The sequence below is a fragment of the Netta rufina genome (assembly GCF_964035555.1).
Source record: "Netta rufina genome assembly, chromosome: 10".
NCBI classification, from domain to species: Eukaryota; Metazoa; Chordata; class Aves; order Anseriformes; family Anatidae; genus Netta; species Netta rufina.
Window position 1 is genome coordinate 22,704,410 of NC_140133.1, and position 15,284 is coordinate 22,719,693.

General features: G+C 37.6%; 1 protein-coding gene across 2 annotated transcripts in view; it reads left to right on the top strand.

The window, feature by feature from the left end:
- The first annotated feature begins 816 nt into the window (after positions 1-816).
- IFT122 (intraflagellar transport 122) overlaps positions 817-15,284 on the top strand; it is a 30,228-nt gene continuing 15,760 nt past the window's right edge. Inside the window, exons 1-12 of one of the 2 annotated variants that reach the window (XM_084292653.1) lie at positions 817-834; positions 2,125-2,191; positions 3,204-3,350; positions 4,783-4,858; positions 5,346-5,537; positions 6,300-6,438; positions 7,096-7,298; positions 7,786-7,923; positions 8,609-8,773; positions 9,617-9,814; positions 11,430-11,570; positions 13,248-13,301. In XM_084292653.1, the coding sequence (XP_084148779.1) occupies positions 3,238-3,350; positions 4,783-4,858; positions 5,346-5,537; positions 6,300-6,438; positions 7,096-7,298; positions 7,786-7,923; positions 8,609-8,773; positions 9,617-9,814; positions 11,430-11,570; positions 13,248-13,301 (1,419 nt within the window). In that variant the 5' untranslated portion in view covers positions 817-834; positions 2,125-2,191; positions 3,204-3,237. Of the gene's footprint in view, positions 835-1,664; positions 1,710-2,124; positions 2,192-3,203; positions 3,351-4,782; positions 4,859-5,345; positions 5,538-6,299; positions 6,439-7,095; positions 7,299-7,785; positions 7,924-8,608; positions 8,774-9,616; positions 9,815-11,429; positions 11,571-13,247; positions 13,302-15,284 lie in introns of those variants that run through there. The other variant, XM_084292654.1, reaches the window with a different exon arrangement.

Consider the following 15,284-nt stretch of genomic DNA (forward strand, 5'->3'; position numbering starts at 1 on the left):
ATTCAGGGTTGTTCCAGTAACAGCGCTTTGAACATGTGTGCATGTGGTGTTTCCTTTTGTTTCTTTGTTTTTAATTGGGAGTTCGAAATGCCTCACAAATGCTATGTGCAGAAGGAACGAATCTTTTTTTACATGTACGGCTACCTGTTAATCCAGGAGCTGTAGTCCCCACCTCCCCTCCCATGACACGTCCTGAGGTAATGTCAGGAGAAGGCTTACCCTAGAGATCCCTCTTTCTAGTACTCCACTTGCCTTGAATTTTTGTTCCAGCAGTTCCTCTCCCAAAGCTTCCCAACCTTCTGATCCTTCGTATGTTAGCGTGCTCAGTACAGGTCACCTTACGCTTCTAGTTTGTTCATTGCTTCTGGTGCTCATTCCGTGAGGAAGTACTGCGTGTGGATTCGAAGGACTTACTCTCAAATACTAATATTTAAGTTAGAGCCAGTGCCTTTGAAAATATGTCACATTTCTCTTGACACTGGTAACAAATCTTCAACGCGTGACTGGCAGCGTTGGAAAGGCCATCTCCTTGCTTGCATTACTGGGCTTTAATGAGGCAGTCTCCGAAGGAGTATCAAAATAAAGCCACTGAAATTTCACGTAGAGAAGTGCAGCCGCATCAAGACACTTACAGTGTTAGGCCCGTTATTATTTGAGCCTTGTCCAGTTCAAGAACATCTTGCTCTCTATTTGGTTAAATACTTGGAGTGCAAAGGATTCTCATGTATGCGATTTAAATTATATTTAATTCCTAGGCAAACGTTTTGCGTCTGGCTCAGCTGATAAAAGTGTGATAATTTGGACTTCAAAGTTGGAAGGAATTCTGAAATACACGTAAGTGATGCCTTTTAATTCTGTGTGCCTCAAATACAGCCTCTGATTATGCACCCTGCTGTCAAAGAGTAAGTGATGAGAGAGTTGGAAGAAGGTTAACTAAGGTCAGAGAAAATGCCAGTGGCTAATGGGAGAGGGAAGAGGAAAAGAATAGTCAAAGTACCTGAATGAGGCAGGAAAGCAATTAAAGGCATTACAGAGGGCAGGAAGGCTTAGATTAATCTCTCAATTTAGAGAGCTGGCAAAGAACTAGGGAAACTTTGTAGGTTGAGATGAAATGAAACGGAATATAACTGATCTGTGTAATAAACCAACTTAATATAGAACTAGGGCAAAGACCAAACTGAAGGTAAGGTTTGGTACTTTTTTTCTCAGTGTACTCCCATATTTCTCTTGCTATGTTTAATATGTCATCTCTTTTAAGCTACATCTTCAAATTCTGTTTCTGAATGTGTGTGTACAATTATTACTAGTTATTATACACGAGCTACTGCACTAGTTCGGAGCATACCCAAGCATGCTTAGGGTTTGGATATAACCTTTAATCACATCTCACAAACCACCACCTACATATGTTTTTAGCTGATCTTGATGAAACGCAGTGAATTGTGCCATGCAGAGACAATTTTTTCAGGTTTTGTTATGGATTTAGTTTACAGTAATTGCAGATTAATTTGATGTAATACAAGCTGATCAAGTTATTTCTGCCATCTGGTGAGCCTTGCTGCTATCTCGCTGAAAGTCAGAAAAAGGCACTTAAGAGTGACTTACTGAAATGCGATTGTAACTTCATTCTAGGCATAATGACTCTATACAGTGCGTTTCATACAATCCTCTTACTCATCAGTTGGCATCCTGCTCTTCCAGTGATTTTGGTATGTCTTCTCCTCACTTTTCCATTAAGTCACTGAATTCCATAAAAGCTGTATAGCTAAGCTAACCACAGATATGTATGGCTCTTTCTGTCCAGGAGAGATATGTTAGCTAAAGTTAAGTAACATTAGATTCTTAATTATATCATTTAAAATCAGTTGGAGAGGACTATGTAGTGACGTGTCCTAGAATAAAATGTACTTTTACTGTGATTTTTCCAGAGAAACCCTTCCTCTATTAGATATTTCCCCCCTTTACTGATTATATAACGTGTATTTAAATGTCCTTCTAATAGTGATCGAGACTTTGATGACTTTGAAGTCCAAACTGAATTTTCTGACAATATTATTTTCTAATCTGAAGGCTGGTAAAAGCTTACCTATAATTTACTTTGGCTTCTTGTTTGTTTTTATCAAGGTTTGTGGTCTCCTGAACAGAAGTCAGTCTCTAAACATAAAGCTAGCAGTAAGATTACTTGCTGTAGGTAAGTTTTAATAATTACCTGTATCATTTACATTAGTTTCAGTACAAATGGTTCAAATAATCTGCAAGCTTAAAGGAAAAAAATTCAAGCAAAGTAGTTCAATGTTTTTCCAGACAGCGCACCCAGTATGAGAGGGGCTCTCCCAGCTTGCTGAGTAGTAGCATTGCGTATTTTATGCTGCTCTGCCATTTTCATTATTAAAATATTTTAATGGTGTGTAGAATGCTCCAGTAGAAATAAGGCTAATACTCATCAAAGATGAGTTGTTCTTTCTTGTGTTGTCTTCTCAGAGAGCTGCTTTTTTTGTTTGTTTGTTTCACTTTAAATAGTAAATGGTCTGGGAGGTTTATTTGGTACTGTTAAAACAAACCCTGTCAGAAAGTACCAGGGAGGTGCTCTGGTTTTGAGCTGATGTCTTAATTTCTCTCTCCATCTGTTTAGCCAACTTGTGCAGTAACAGCACAAGGAAGTTGGAGGAAAGATAATTACACACTTTTTTGCAGAGCTGTTCGTCTTCCGTGTTGTTGGTATTTGCAGAAGGTGATACTACTTTCGTGGGGAACCTGAAGGAAGGCTATACTAATTTGTGTAAAGTCATCCAGCTTACTACAGTAGAGACAAGCATAGAAGCAGGTCTCCTCTAACCCAGCACCATGCAGTTTCCGTGTTCTAAATGTAGCTTTTAAAAGTCTGGTCTACTGTCAACGATCTCATTCTCAAAAATGTATGTGTTAATTAGCACCATAGAAGTATGGCAAGCAGATGATATCTTTATTTTTTTTCTGCTTTATTTGTGTGTGTAATAAAATGTTCTTGCTGTGAACTGCGTGCTGGTGCCATAAATGGGGATTTAGGTGCATAAACAAATTACAAGGATTACTGGCTATATCCCAGAACTCCCTTTTAGAAATATATTTCAATCTATTGTCCCTATTTGAGTATGCTGTACCATTTTACCTTCCTGATGCTTGTTTTTAGTAGTTTACTCTTCTGTATGTGTATGTTTTATCAGCTGGACAAATGATGGCCAGTACCTTGCTTTGGGGATGTTCAATGGCATTGTCAGCATACGGAATAAAAATGGTGAAGAGAAAGTTAAAATAGAGCGTACAGGGGGCGTTTCATCTCCAATATGGTCAATTTGTTGGAATCCATCCAGGTAAATAATTTAATTCTTCCTGTTTTTTCATGCTGACCGGCTAATTCTTGATAGCAGATAGACTGATGGCAGAAAGGCTTGACTTTCAACCTGCTGGAACACATTAATGGCAAATATGTTACTTCTTTTATTTTTTAGTGATTGTGTATTGGGGTTTGTCTTTGCCAGTGTTTAATTACATGGATAAACTGGGAACAAATTCTGCTTAGGTATCATAAACATTTCTTTTGTCTTTGTTGTTTGGATTGGGGGAGGGAGGGGAGAACCTGTTTGCACTTCAATTCAGAGGCAATGCTGTGACATATATGTGAATAAACAATTGCTATTGCAGTAGGTGGGAGAGATTTTGGAGCAGAGCAGATCAACGAGAGGAGTCAGATAACAGCCATGTAGAGGAGATACCAGAATTGAAATCCAGGCCTGGCAATAGACAGTGTAGTGAGACACAGGTAGAAGACCAGCAGGAAGAAGAGACCCCTGTGGATTTCAGCTTGTGAGTGAAATTACAAAGGCACATACATACATACAGATATATCCATCTGTATTACCCAGTAGAGTGATTTACAAAAAGCAGCAAAGGCAAAGAGTATTTATGCAGGTTGCCAAACCAGGTATTCAAAAGTTAGGAAATCCGGGATTACGAGTTGCTGGTATAGTACTAATTTATTCTGCCAGCATGTGTTCATTGTGAGATACTTCTTAAGCGTGTGATAGCAGCTTGTTTTTTCTCACAAATGCATACCTTGCACATTGAGCAAAGGGAAGGCTTACCGAACAGTTAGCTTTTCAGTAGCTTTTTTGTTTTCTTTTTTTTTTCAGCTGAGGGTTAGAAGCATTATTTGCAGCAGAATGCTCAGATTTCCATCTCCCTTCTTCCTAAGCAAGACCGTAGAGAAGGTGACTCTAACGTTTTGTTCCAAGCTGCACAGATCATGCCAGAGTACCAAAGTTAACAAATTTGGTACTGAACCCTTTCCTCACTATGCTGCTGGTCTGGCAGGAAGAATTTCCTTTTCTGCCTTGCGTTCTCATAGCTGTAGTTGTTTTGCTTAGCTGTATTGGTTTTGACATTATGGTGACTTTATACTACTGTAGCTAAGGTCAGAAGCTGGGCCCAGGTGCTTCATTTGTTTAAAAGGACCACTAGTTTCACTGCACCTGCTACTGACATAGCAGAATCAAGCTTTTCAGTTATTCCTGTAAAGGAGACTGATTTTTCCTTTGTCTCTAAGCTGTCTTCCTCAGTTTTAAATGGTAAGATTTCTCTGCTGTACTTTCATTTGGTGGTTGTAGGTTTTTGTTACTGCTTTGTTTGTTTGTTTTGAGTAATTTGAAATATATTCTGCTATCCTATTACTTGGTTCTGTTGCTCTAAGAAATTTACAATTAAGTTACGATAAAAATTGCCATTAACTTTTTTTGTTGTCCTTAGAGATGAACGCAATGATACTTTAGCTGTAGCCGATTGGGGTCAAAAGCTTTCCTTTTATCAACTTAGTGGCAAACAGGTATGTTTTTGGAAGGTGGTATGGTATTTCTGATTCTGCTTTGTGTACTGTATACAAAGTACTTCTGTATTAAGGCTTTATTAGCTGCATTAAATGTTTTCTGCTCTCCAGGCCTGTAATGAATCTGTCATTCCCCACCACCTCACCACCCCCCCCCCCCCCCCCACCAGATTTTTCTCTAGCTCTTGTGTCTCCTGTGGCAACTCAGCTACTGTCTTAAAATTCTTGTATTAATGCCTTTACAGCTTTTGTGACTTTTGGATGTAATTTAGATCTGCCTTTTGGAATATTAAGATAGACAATGTTTCTAAAGTATTGAAAAGTTGTGCGTGGCTGGAGAGATGAGGAGAATGGTCTTGGTGACAGCAGTTGCCACTAAGAAAAAGATCCTTGCGTTTCTATTCACCTGTTATTGCTGCCTCGGGAAGATATGAAACGATCCTTTTGTTAATATTTTTTACTTATGTATTTTTATTTTCCCTCCTAGATTGGGAAGGACAGAGTGCTCAATTTTGACCCTTGCTGTGTCAGCTATTTTACTAAGGGAGAGTATATTTTATTGGGAGGTTCCGATAAACAAGTTTCACTCTTCACGAAGGATGGTGTGCGTCTTGGAACCATAGGAGAGCAAAGTAGCTGGGTGTGGACGTGCAAAGCTAAACCAGACTCCAACTATGTGGTGAGTAGGTACATTTTACTGATATTTCCACAGACAGTGAGCCATAAGGCAAGACCATACATTTTCAAATTCATTTGTCTAGTCTGTATGTCCCTAGTGAGACAACAGAACCTAAACACTGTTTAGTGAGCTCCTAAAATATTTCAGCTACCACTGAAATTAAAAATATCCTGCAGAAGTAAAACGTGGGCTGCAGTATGGCAGTAAATGAGTGTCATTCTTGCTTTGAGATGGTAAGCATTTGCTGCATTTTGATTTACAAAGAGGAGGGTTTGGGAATGGAGGAGAAGGAGGAGGGGAAAAAAATGATAATGACTTCTAAGTCGACCAAATCTAGTTCTATGATGGGAAGAAAATGTTTGAGTTCTTTTTCTGTTTAGAGTTTCTAGCTTTATACCTTGTGGAAAATACCAGCAGGGCAACTGTTAGTCATAAATGCTGCAGTCTGCTAATACACAAATGTTAAGAGATACAGAGCAGATTTAAAACAAACAAACAAAAAACACTAAAACCACCAAAATAAGAAAACAAACAAAAACAACAACCCAAAACATAAATCAAGTCTATGATAGCATCAGTCCTTGCTTTGCATTACAAAGGTCAACAGCGTTTCTGACACTGTTTTAGTACAAGTAACTTGTAATTGCTTTCAGTCTATACATTATGCAGGAAAAGGAACATAATGCTCATAAATACTGGAAGTTTTGCCAATTCTCACCTACACGTACCAATTAACTAAAATTATTTTCTCCTTGTGTTCAGGCAGTAGGGTGCCAGGATGGAACAATATCCTTTTATCAGTTGATTTTCAGCACTGTTCATGGACTTTATAAAGATCGCTATGCTTACAGAGACAGCATGACTGATGTTATTGTCCAACACCTCATCACTGAACAAAAAGGTAATTTCACACTTCCAGGCCAAAGCTTCAATCTCGTTACTTTTTTTTTTTTTTTTAATATCCATCAGAACACTTGGAATACATGCTTCATCTACCAGTCAGATTGTTGGCACTTCCACAGTAAAATTGAGGATCCTTTTTGCAGGATGAGAGTGCAAACTTGGGTTCTGGAGGATTAGTGCTGACAAGCTTAATGAAAGATATGGGGATTTGAAAGGATGATGGGAGGGGCAGAAGCTTTTAAGATAAGATTTTAATCTGTGCAAATGAGATAAAAATACCTATATATATATATAGGTATATAGGTGTATATATATATATTTATATTGTGTTTGTTTTTGTTTTTTTTTACTTGCAACCTCAACAGTTTGTGCTGATTTTTATTTTTGTGCTAATTTGGCTTTTTATGGGAAGGGATCAAATACTGGTCAGGAATGTGCAGTTGAAAAAAAAAAAAAAAAGTAGAGGAAGATGACCTTCTATCCACATAACAATTTATATAGATGCAGAAAAACAAACGTATCCTAGCAGCAATCTGCTGTTAAATGTAGGTGCTTTAGAAAAAATAAATTTTATCTTTATAATGATTTTTTCTGTCTTAGTCTGTTATTTCATGTCAGCCTATACTATGTTTTCTTTGTTTTTCTTTCCCTCTAGTTAGAATAAAAGGCAGAGAGCTTGTAAAGAAAATTGCAATCTACAAAAACAGATTAGCCATCCAGATGCCAGAGAAAATCTTGATTTATGAGCTATACTCAGATGATTCTTCAGATATGTATTATCGGGTGAAGGAAAAAATAGTAAAGAAATTTGAATGCAACTTGCTGGTTGTATGTTCAGATCACATAATTTTATGCCAGGTATGTGCCTTAAAATTAAAAGTAGTTTTGGGGTATATTCAGACTTGAAGGTAGCTTTCCAAAGAGCTGGTAGGAAAAGTTTGATATCTTAAGGGGAAGAACTGTACGGGTTTGCACTCTTAGACAATACAACGTGTAGTGCTGTTACCATGTACAGCGCCCACATCGTAAGCTATGCCTGTGGCATGCCGCAGGTGGCTCTGCTTTAGTAAAACAGTTGCCATAGAGAACTGTAGCACCCAATGTAGGGGAACCTTTGGGCAAAAGTGAGCTGCAAAACCAGGTGGTTTTTTTTGTTTGTTTGTTTTTGCTTGTTTGTTTGTTCATAGCACTAAGAAGCCTTAAAGAATTCACTCTGTTAAATTGACTGACATTCTGATTTTTTTGTTTGTGAAATAGGCACACCCAGTATAGGTATAAATGCAAAACCTCAGAGGCACAAAGTTTTTTTCTTTATGCAGTATTGTGTACATTACTGTGTCTTTAGGAGAAAAGATTGCAGTGCCTCTCATTTAGTGGCGTTAAAGAACGGGAATGGCTGATGGAATCTCTTATTCGTTACATTAAAGTAATTGGAGGACCTCCAGGAAGAGAAGGCCTCTTAGTTGGTCTAAAGAATGGTCAGGTAACCCATAACGTCTGGTATGTGTCTTTTCACTGAAAATAAAACCTGTTTAATGCTCTTTGGGGGAGACCTTTAAGAGCAGCATGTTTTCTCATAACCTAAAATTTTATTTGACTGAATCTCATCTTGTGTTTAAAAATGATTGCTTCTTTCTTTCATTTTCTCTGGTTACAAAATTTATGCAAACTTGCTTGACTTTTAAGCCCATATGTTGCTAGAACAACTGACAAAAACAGAGGTCTTGGTGAACTGAGAAAACATTTGTCATTGGAGGGGTGGTGGTGTGCGTGTGTGTGTCCTCTGAGAGTTGCAAACTGGAGCCCATAGATACTGATGTTAAGGACAGAAGTAAAAAGGAATTTGAGATCTTTAGTGTCTTCTGTATCAATGTTATACTTTCCTTTAGTCATATATTAATGTAATTGTTAAAGTGGAGGATTAAAAATTTCAGGATGCTTAGCAAATGTCCTATTTGTGTGGGCTTGCAAGCTAGAGTATGTTTGGAAACAAGTCTTGAATTTCAAGTTACCTCAGACTGGAAACCTTTTTTAAATTTTATTTTACAATTTCTCTGAGAAAAAAAAATTGCGATTGCATGCTTTATACAGGATTAGCGTTTGTACTTAGGGTGATTTCTAGTTCTAGGAACAAAAACTTGACTGACTTTGGTTTCAAATATGTCTAGATTCTGAAGATATTTGTTGATAATGTCTTTGCAATCGTCCTGTTGAAGCAATCCACAGCTGTGCGCTGTCTGGATATGAGTGCATCTCGAAACAAGCTCGCAGTGGTTGATGAAAATGATACCTGCCTAGTGTATGATATTCATACCAAAGAGTTGCTGTTTCAGGTAAAACTTAGTCTTGTTCTCAATCCCTAAAAAAAAAAAGGGGGGGGGGAGGGGGCAGGAAGAGATTGAGAACACAGAACATAACAAAAGTTTTAAGTTTGAATAAGTTATTTAAACCATTAATTTCTGTTTGTAGAACGTAACTATATCTCAGTGAAAACTACTGTTTTAGGGTTGGTAGATGAGGAATTAGAAGACAGGAGATGTGTGAGCAACAGCTGAATGAAGAACACTTTAACAAGTGACCCTTTCAGGTTAATTCAGAGCTCTGTCCTGGTTCCTTTTCAAGTATTAATGTTAACAAGAATTTTGGCTTTATCATAATATGAACACAAAGCCTAAACTTGTTTGTTATGTATTCCCAGACTATAACATGAATAATAATTCTCTCTTTATTGAAAGCTTAACAGTCCCTTTGAGTGTTCACTCATTTGAAGTATTTTCAGAGAATACTGTATAGAAAGTATGAAGTGCTACAAAGACAAGGTCTGTACCTTTCTTTGAGTTACAGGCACAAAAATGATCAGTTCAGTGTGGTAGCTAGCAAACAGTTTATTATTGCGGAATAGTATGTTCTGCAGTTTGCTAGCATAGATAATTACCAAATGCAAAACAAAAAAAGACAATTATAGCTGTTGAAATGTAAAATATGGCTCTGTAAATCTGTTTAGTAATATATGAGGCTTTAGATTATTGCAAATGTAAATAATAAATACATGTGCGTGTGTGTGTGTGCACATGCCAAGCTATAATAGATCAAATGTTCTATCTGAAGGATGCATATTTCTTAGGAAAGATTATGTGGTTGTATCTGTTGTAATCATCAGTTATTTTGTTCATTAGGAACCCAACGCTAACAGTGTGGCATGGAATACACAGTGTGAGGATATGCTTTGCTTTTCTGGAGGGGGTTACCTCAATATCAAAGCTAGTAACTTCCCTGTCCATCAACAAAAACTTCAAGGCTTTGTTGTGGGTTACAACGGCTCCAAGATCTTCTGTCTTCATGTTTTTTCTATGTCAGCTGTTGAAGTTCCGCAGGTAATCCTTTTATCTCATTAAGTGTTGCTTTACATTTCATAAACACCAGTGTTTAAGAAGTGAAGAAGCTTTTCTGAAATTTACCAGTATTCTGTTACCGTAGTGATTGCAATTACAAATCTTCTTTATTGCCGTATAAGATACATTGCATGATCTATTTTATTTTTATTTGATCATAATGAATCTAATTTCCTTTTTACTGTTGATTCTTTCTACTTCTCTAATTGCAAATGTACTTATAGTCATCTTTGCTTTTAAATTTATGGTGCGGGTGTTACCTCTTCCTGTATTCTTAATGTAGTTTGTGTATCTTTCTTCAAGTTTTCATTTTATTTTCCTTATGAGTACAACAAATACTGCATCATCTAAGTGTATTTAGATAATATTTAAGCTGCATGCTTTAGTTTGACTGTATCATGCACGCGTAGTCTTTATATGCCAAGTTTATAAATTGCCATCCACAAAATGCTATTTTCTATATTATGGGAAGCAATGGAAGAATACAAAGCAGTCTAAGAAACAAACAAAAAAGGAAAAAAAAAAAACAGTTTGTGACTCACTTCTGACACACATTTTTGTGCAAGATTTGAAATTCAAGGTCAATGAAGAAGGCAAATGTGCTATGTGCTTTTGTTGAACTAATGGATATCCTGTGTTAGATCCCTGTCTACTCTGTAGACGTTACGCTGATTAAGTAATTAGACCCCTTAATTGAAGTCTGGATTGTCCAGTACGGTTGGTAGCTGTGAGATATGCCAAGCCTAGTGTGCTTCTTTTTAGTCTGTCTTTGGAATGCTTTAGGCAGGTTATTCAAAAGTGTACTTTGGTGGGAGAGGGGATCAAAAAGTTTTGAGATAAATTGGTAAAAGTAACATGGAGATCAATATGCATCCTTTCTTTACTTGCAAACCCAGAATTAAGGAAGCAGCAGCACTCTGTGCTCATTCAGAGGGTTTGAGCTGCAGCTGCAGGTCCCTGAGCCTTGTTCTGTTTGCATCAGCCTGCCACAGTTGACAGCGTTTCTCCTTAACTTGCTTTTAGGGCAGGTCCTTAGGAGAGGTCAGCATCTTCTGGGCTTAATAGTTTCAGTCTTGGTAAAACAGCTTTGTCATCAGGTTGGCAGAGTGGAGTTACTTCCTCACGATGCCCCTTGCTGTTGGGTTTGAATATTTCTAGGGATGCTTCGTCCTGCTCTGTTGGGTAACCTGCCATGCTTGGAGCCTTTGAGAACAAACTACTCCCTCCTTTGCTCTGTCTTCATAGTATTTTCTTTAAAAACAAACAGAACAACAAAAAACCTTCATACATAATATCTAGCATGTACAATGCTCAGAGGAATCAGAAGAATTCATTAACTACTTCCTAATGTGCTGGGAAGTGAAGACTTCAAGGTGGATGTGTTTGGAATATAATTAACCAAGCTGGTCTGAAGATACACTGATAATTCCCCCAGAATGTTATTCTACACATTGTACAAAAACATACATTTATTCCCTGTGGAATTTCATAAAAGTTGTGATTGGAATGTAATTTTTTTCTGACTGTATAGAGAATTTCACAAATGTACCTCAGTATTATGCTTTCTAATGCACATTTTTCCAATGGAAATCCTTAGTCTGCGCCCATGTATCAATATCTGGAACGGAAAATGTTTAAAGAAGCATATCAAATTGCATGTTTAGGAGTGACTGATGCTGACTGGAAAGAACTGGCCATGGAAGCCTTAGAAGGACTGGAGTTTGAAACAGCTAAAAAGGTAAAGTAGTTATTTGCTTGATTAGCAGATTTATTTATTTATTTATTTATTTATTTTGCTGTCATTGTTTCTTCTTAATTGCTGGAACATGAAGTGGTGTTTCTGTTACTACCTTACCTGTCCTAGGCCTGGTCTGTGTTATATACAAGATCTGGAGATGAGATTTTAAACAGGGATCCATTTTTTTCTTCTAGATAAATGCCATATTCTAAATAAGTGCTAAATATAAAGAAAGGCTTCTTACATCTGCTGGAAAATGAGCTGATGAGTTTGAGAAATAAAACTGAGTTGTTCAGTGGTGCTGCTCGCCACCAGGTGGCAGCAAAGAATTTCTCAGCTGAGCCTCCCCCCCCAGCCTATAAATCTATTCTTTGTGTCCTCCACCCCAAGTGTTTCAGAACCTCAGTTTAAATGTGTAGATTTCATTGTTTTTTACTTACACGTTAGTTTTCTTTGAGGATGGTGATGATGGCATGTCATCATTTTAGTCACCTTCTATCAGGGATGTCTCATTTTGGGGAGTATTATGTAGGTGGGCATATACCAAATAACACAGTTTTCTCTGGCATAAAATACTTTCCCTATTTTTCCTTCAGCATCTTTTTTCAAATAAGAGAGGGCAAACTGAGTTCAATGCCGTAAATATTGTATGAAAGACAAAGCATTCTAAAAATATGCAGGGAATGGCCTGCAATGATAGGCATCTTTTAATAACAGATTTTTTTTAAAAATTTTTTTTTAGGATGTTAAATGCTTTATTTTTCTCTTTTTTTCATGAGGTGGAAGCATCAGAATAATTCCAGTTTCATATATGGTTTTATGCAAATAGATACTCTTAAAAAGAAGTTTTCAGTGCCTCCTTGGAATTTTAAAGTAGTGCCCTCTTAGAATTAGAGCGGATTAATGTGAACAAAAGCAGCTTCTTGACATTAAAGGCTCTCGTAGTTCCTAGTCCGATCTGGTGTAAGCAGAATATTCTGTGCCCTCTTAAGCACTAGTTTGGCTACACGTCTTGAACATGCAGTCTAAAGAGTTAAATTTCTATTTTTTGATGCCTGTCAAGAAGAAGTGCTAAGCTGCTGTAACTTGCACGTGACTTTGCCACTTGGGACTTTGGGTTGTGCATTTATCTCCATTCGCCAAAGATATTACCCCGTCTCCCAGTACTTCTGTCTTGCCTTCTTGCTGTCTTCTCCCTGGGCTGCTTCTATACTGAATTTTAAGAATGGTATAAAAACCATAAGCATATGTGTATTGTTTCAGCAATACAGTCATTTATATGTTATACTTGCAATAGTCTCCTTAAATTTTAGTGTGTACCATGTCTAACAGAAAAGTAGAAATGCTGTAAAATAGCCAGAATAAAAGCATGTAATATTTTAAAAGGTATTTTGCATTTCCTGTGAGACTGACATGCATACAACTACTAGTCCCTACCTTCACCGTTTGTTTTCAGTGCTCAGCTGTTTGAGCTGTCCCCTTGTCATATTTATTGTAGTGGCTGAGGGGTCCTGGTTGTAGTAAGAGCCCACCAGGTTAGGTGCTGCACAGACACAAAAATCGACGTGTTGCTGTTTGTCCTACATGCACAAAGACACCTTGATTTATGTGTAACAACATTTTGTTGGTTTCCTGGCTTTTCAAGTAAATTCCTTTTATTCTGTTTCTTTTCAATAGGCATTTACCAGAATAAGAGACCTTAGATATCTAGAATTGATCAGCAGTATTGAGGTAAGAGAATGTTAAAGATAGCGTAAGAAAACACACTGTGCTGAAATAAGTGCCTTCTGTTTTGGAGAGATGTCTGTTCCGTTAGTGCTTCTGACTGTTGGATTTGTGTTCAGAGTGAGAAATCCTGATTAGCAGGGATGACTCTAATTCTGGTCATGGGACTGAAACTTAACTGGGAGAAAAATGTATTTGTGGGACAGTGCACTGTATGAGAACTTAGAAGCATTCAGGAAAACTGGAAAAATATTCAACTAATAATTGGTAGAATACTACTGTGCTAATAGATCTTAGTACAGAATACTTCATAAACATGAGTTAATTAAGCCTTTCCTTACCCCCTGGAGGTAGGTAATTACTATTATCTACTCTTTGCAGAACCAGAAACAGGCCCAGAGAAATAAAATGACAAACTCAAGGTCTCATGACAAGTCTGTGACAACTGGAAATAGAATTTAGGATTCCTTACTTCCATGCTGTGTTCTAATCACTACTTCTCATTCTTTTCACACTTCTTGATAGAATTTCACTTGACAATAACTGTCTGTCATGAGCACATTAAAAGACATGCTCTCTTGTCCTTTTACAGAGACCACTTGATGATAATGCTTGGTTTGAAGATCTGTGTTGAGGTGGCATAAAGGGGATTCCTCTATCTCATGCTAAATAGATCTGCACCTTCTCTGAAAGAACACATTCCTTGCCTTCCATTCCTTGCAAAGCCGTCCTGGTTCTGTCAAAATGTCAGCCATTTGTTGGTTGCAGTTAACTTTTTTCTTGGTGTCTAACATGGGACAAGCTCTGTGCTAGGAGCACCCCCCACCCCACCTTTTTTTTTCTTAAAGGGTAAATAAGTAGATGAGAGCATTCTCTCACCAATAATAACCTTTCTTTTTTACCCATGCTTCTCCAGATCTGCATCTGCTGAGAATATTCTGCTACTGTCATGTTGTAGTCTGTTTAATTATTAAGATTCCCCTTGTAAATCAGCATAAACTTACTTTCAGACTTCTTGAAGATGCTTCTTCTGAAGTGAGAGTTCTGCATCGTTGCTTACTGTTGCTTGTGGTATATTGGATTCCTTTTCAGGCTTGTAAGGGTGTAATTAAGCACACATTTCATTAATATGACTGTTTTCTCTTGGTAATGACACTTTTTTTCTAATTGATGACAGTAGGAAACATAACTGCCAGATCTTTTTATCTGGCAAGATTATGTGAAATCTTTCAAAAATGGTGTAACAATTCCTCTGATTGTTATTTTAATGAAATTCTAAAAGGGAACTTTCAACAGCCCTTACCAATAAATGTGACTGGAAACAGTGGTGGTGAGGGTCTCCTTTGGCAGCAGAGATTCAACTGTGTGTGCATGTGGAATGCTTTTGCCTCTTTAGTGCAGTTTTTGTTGAATTTAGTTCATAGCTACGTATTTTCATATGGGATAGACCAGTAACAATTCTATCCAAAGCCGGGCACTGATGCATTTCTGAGATACGGGGTAAAACAGACGCCTGTATGCATGCAGTGTGTGTGGCATTGCTCCACTGCCTGATCTGCAGAAAGGCTGCTGTGGCACTGCATATGCTTGGCACGTGTGGTAGCTTCCTGCATGGAACGAGCCCCTCCAGTTTGCAGGAGAATATGTGCAGGCGCTCTGAAGTGCCTCCCGAGCTCTTGTATGTGGTGACAGAGTCAGTGGCACTGTGCTTGATGACTTTGTGACTCTGCTTATTGCTAACAGTTATTTTCATGTTTGTTGTTCTCCCCACCCTCACATATTGTTAATTTAGCCAAACTATATGCTATTGAGTTTCTATGGGAGAAAATAAGGAACCCATCAGATACTTTCTTTTTAAATAGCATAATGATTGTGTCTGTTCATTTTCCTATATGAAATCAAGAGAAGTGATTTTTTTCAACAGTTTGGTTTGTGTAGTGACATTTAATTTTGCTCTTCCTGATTTTAATAAAGAGATTGAATCGTTTA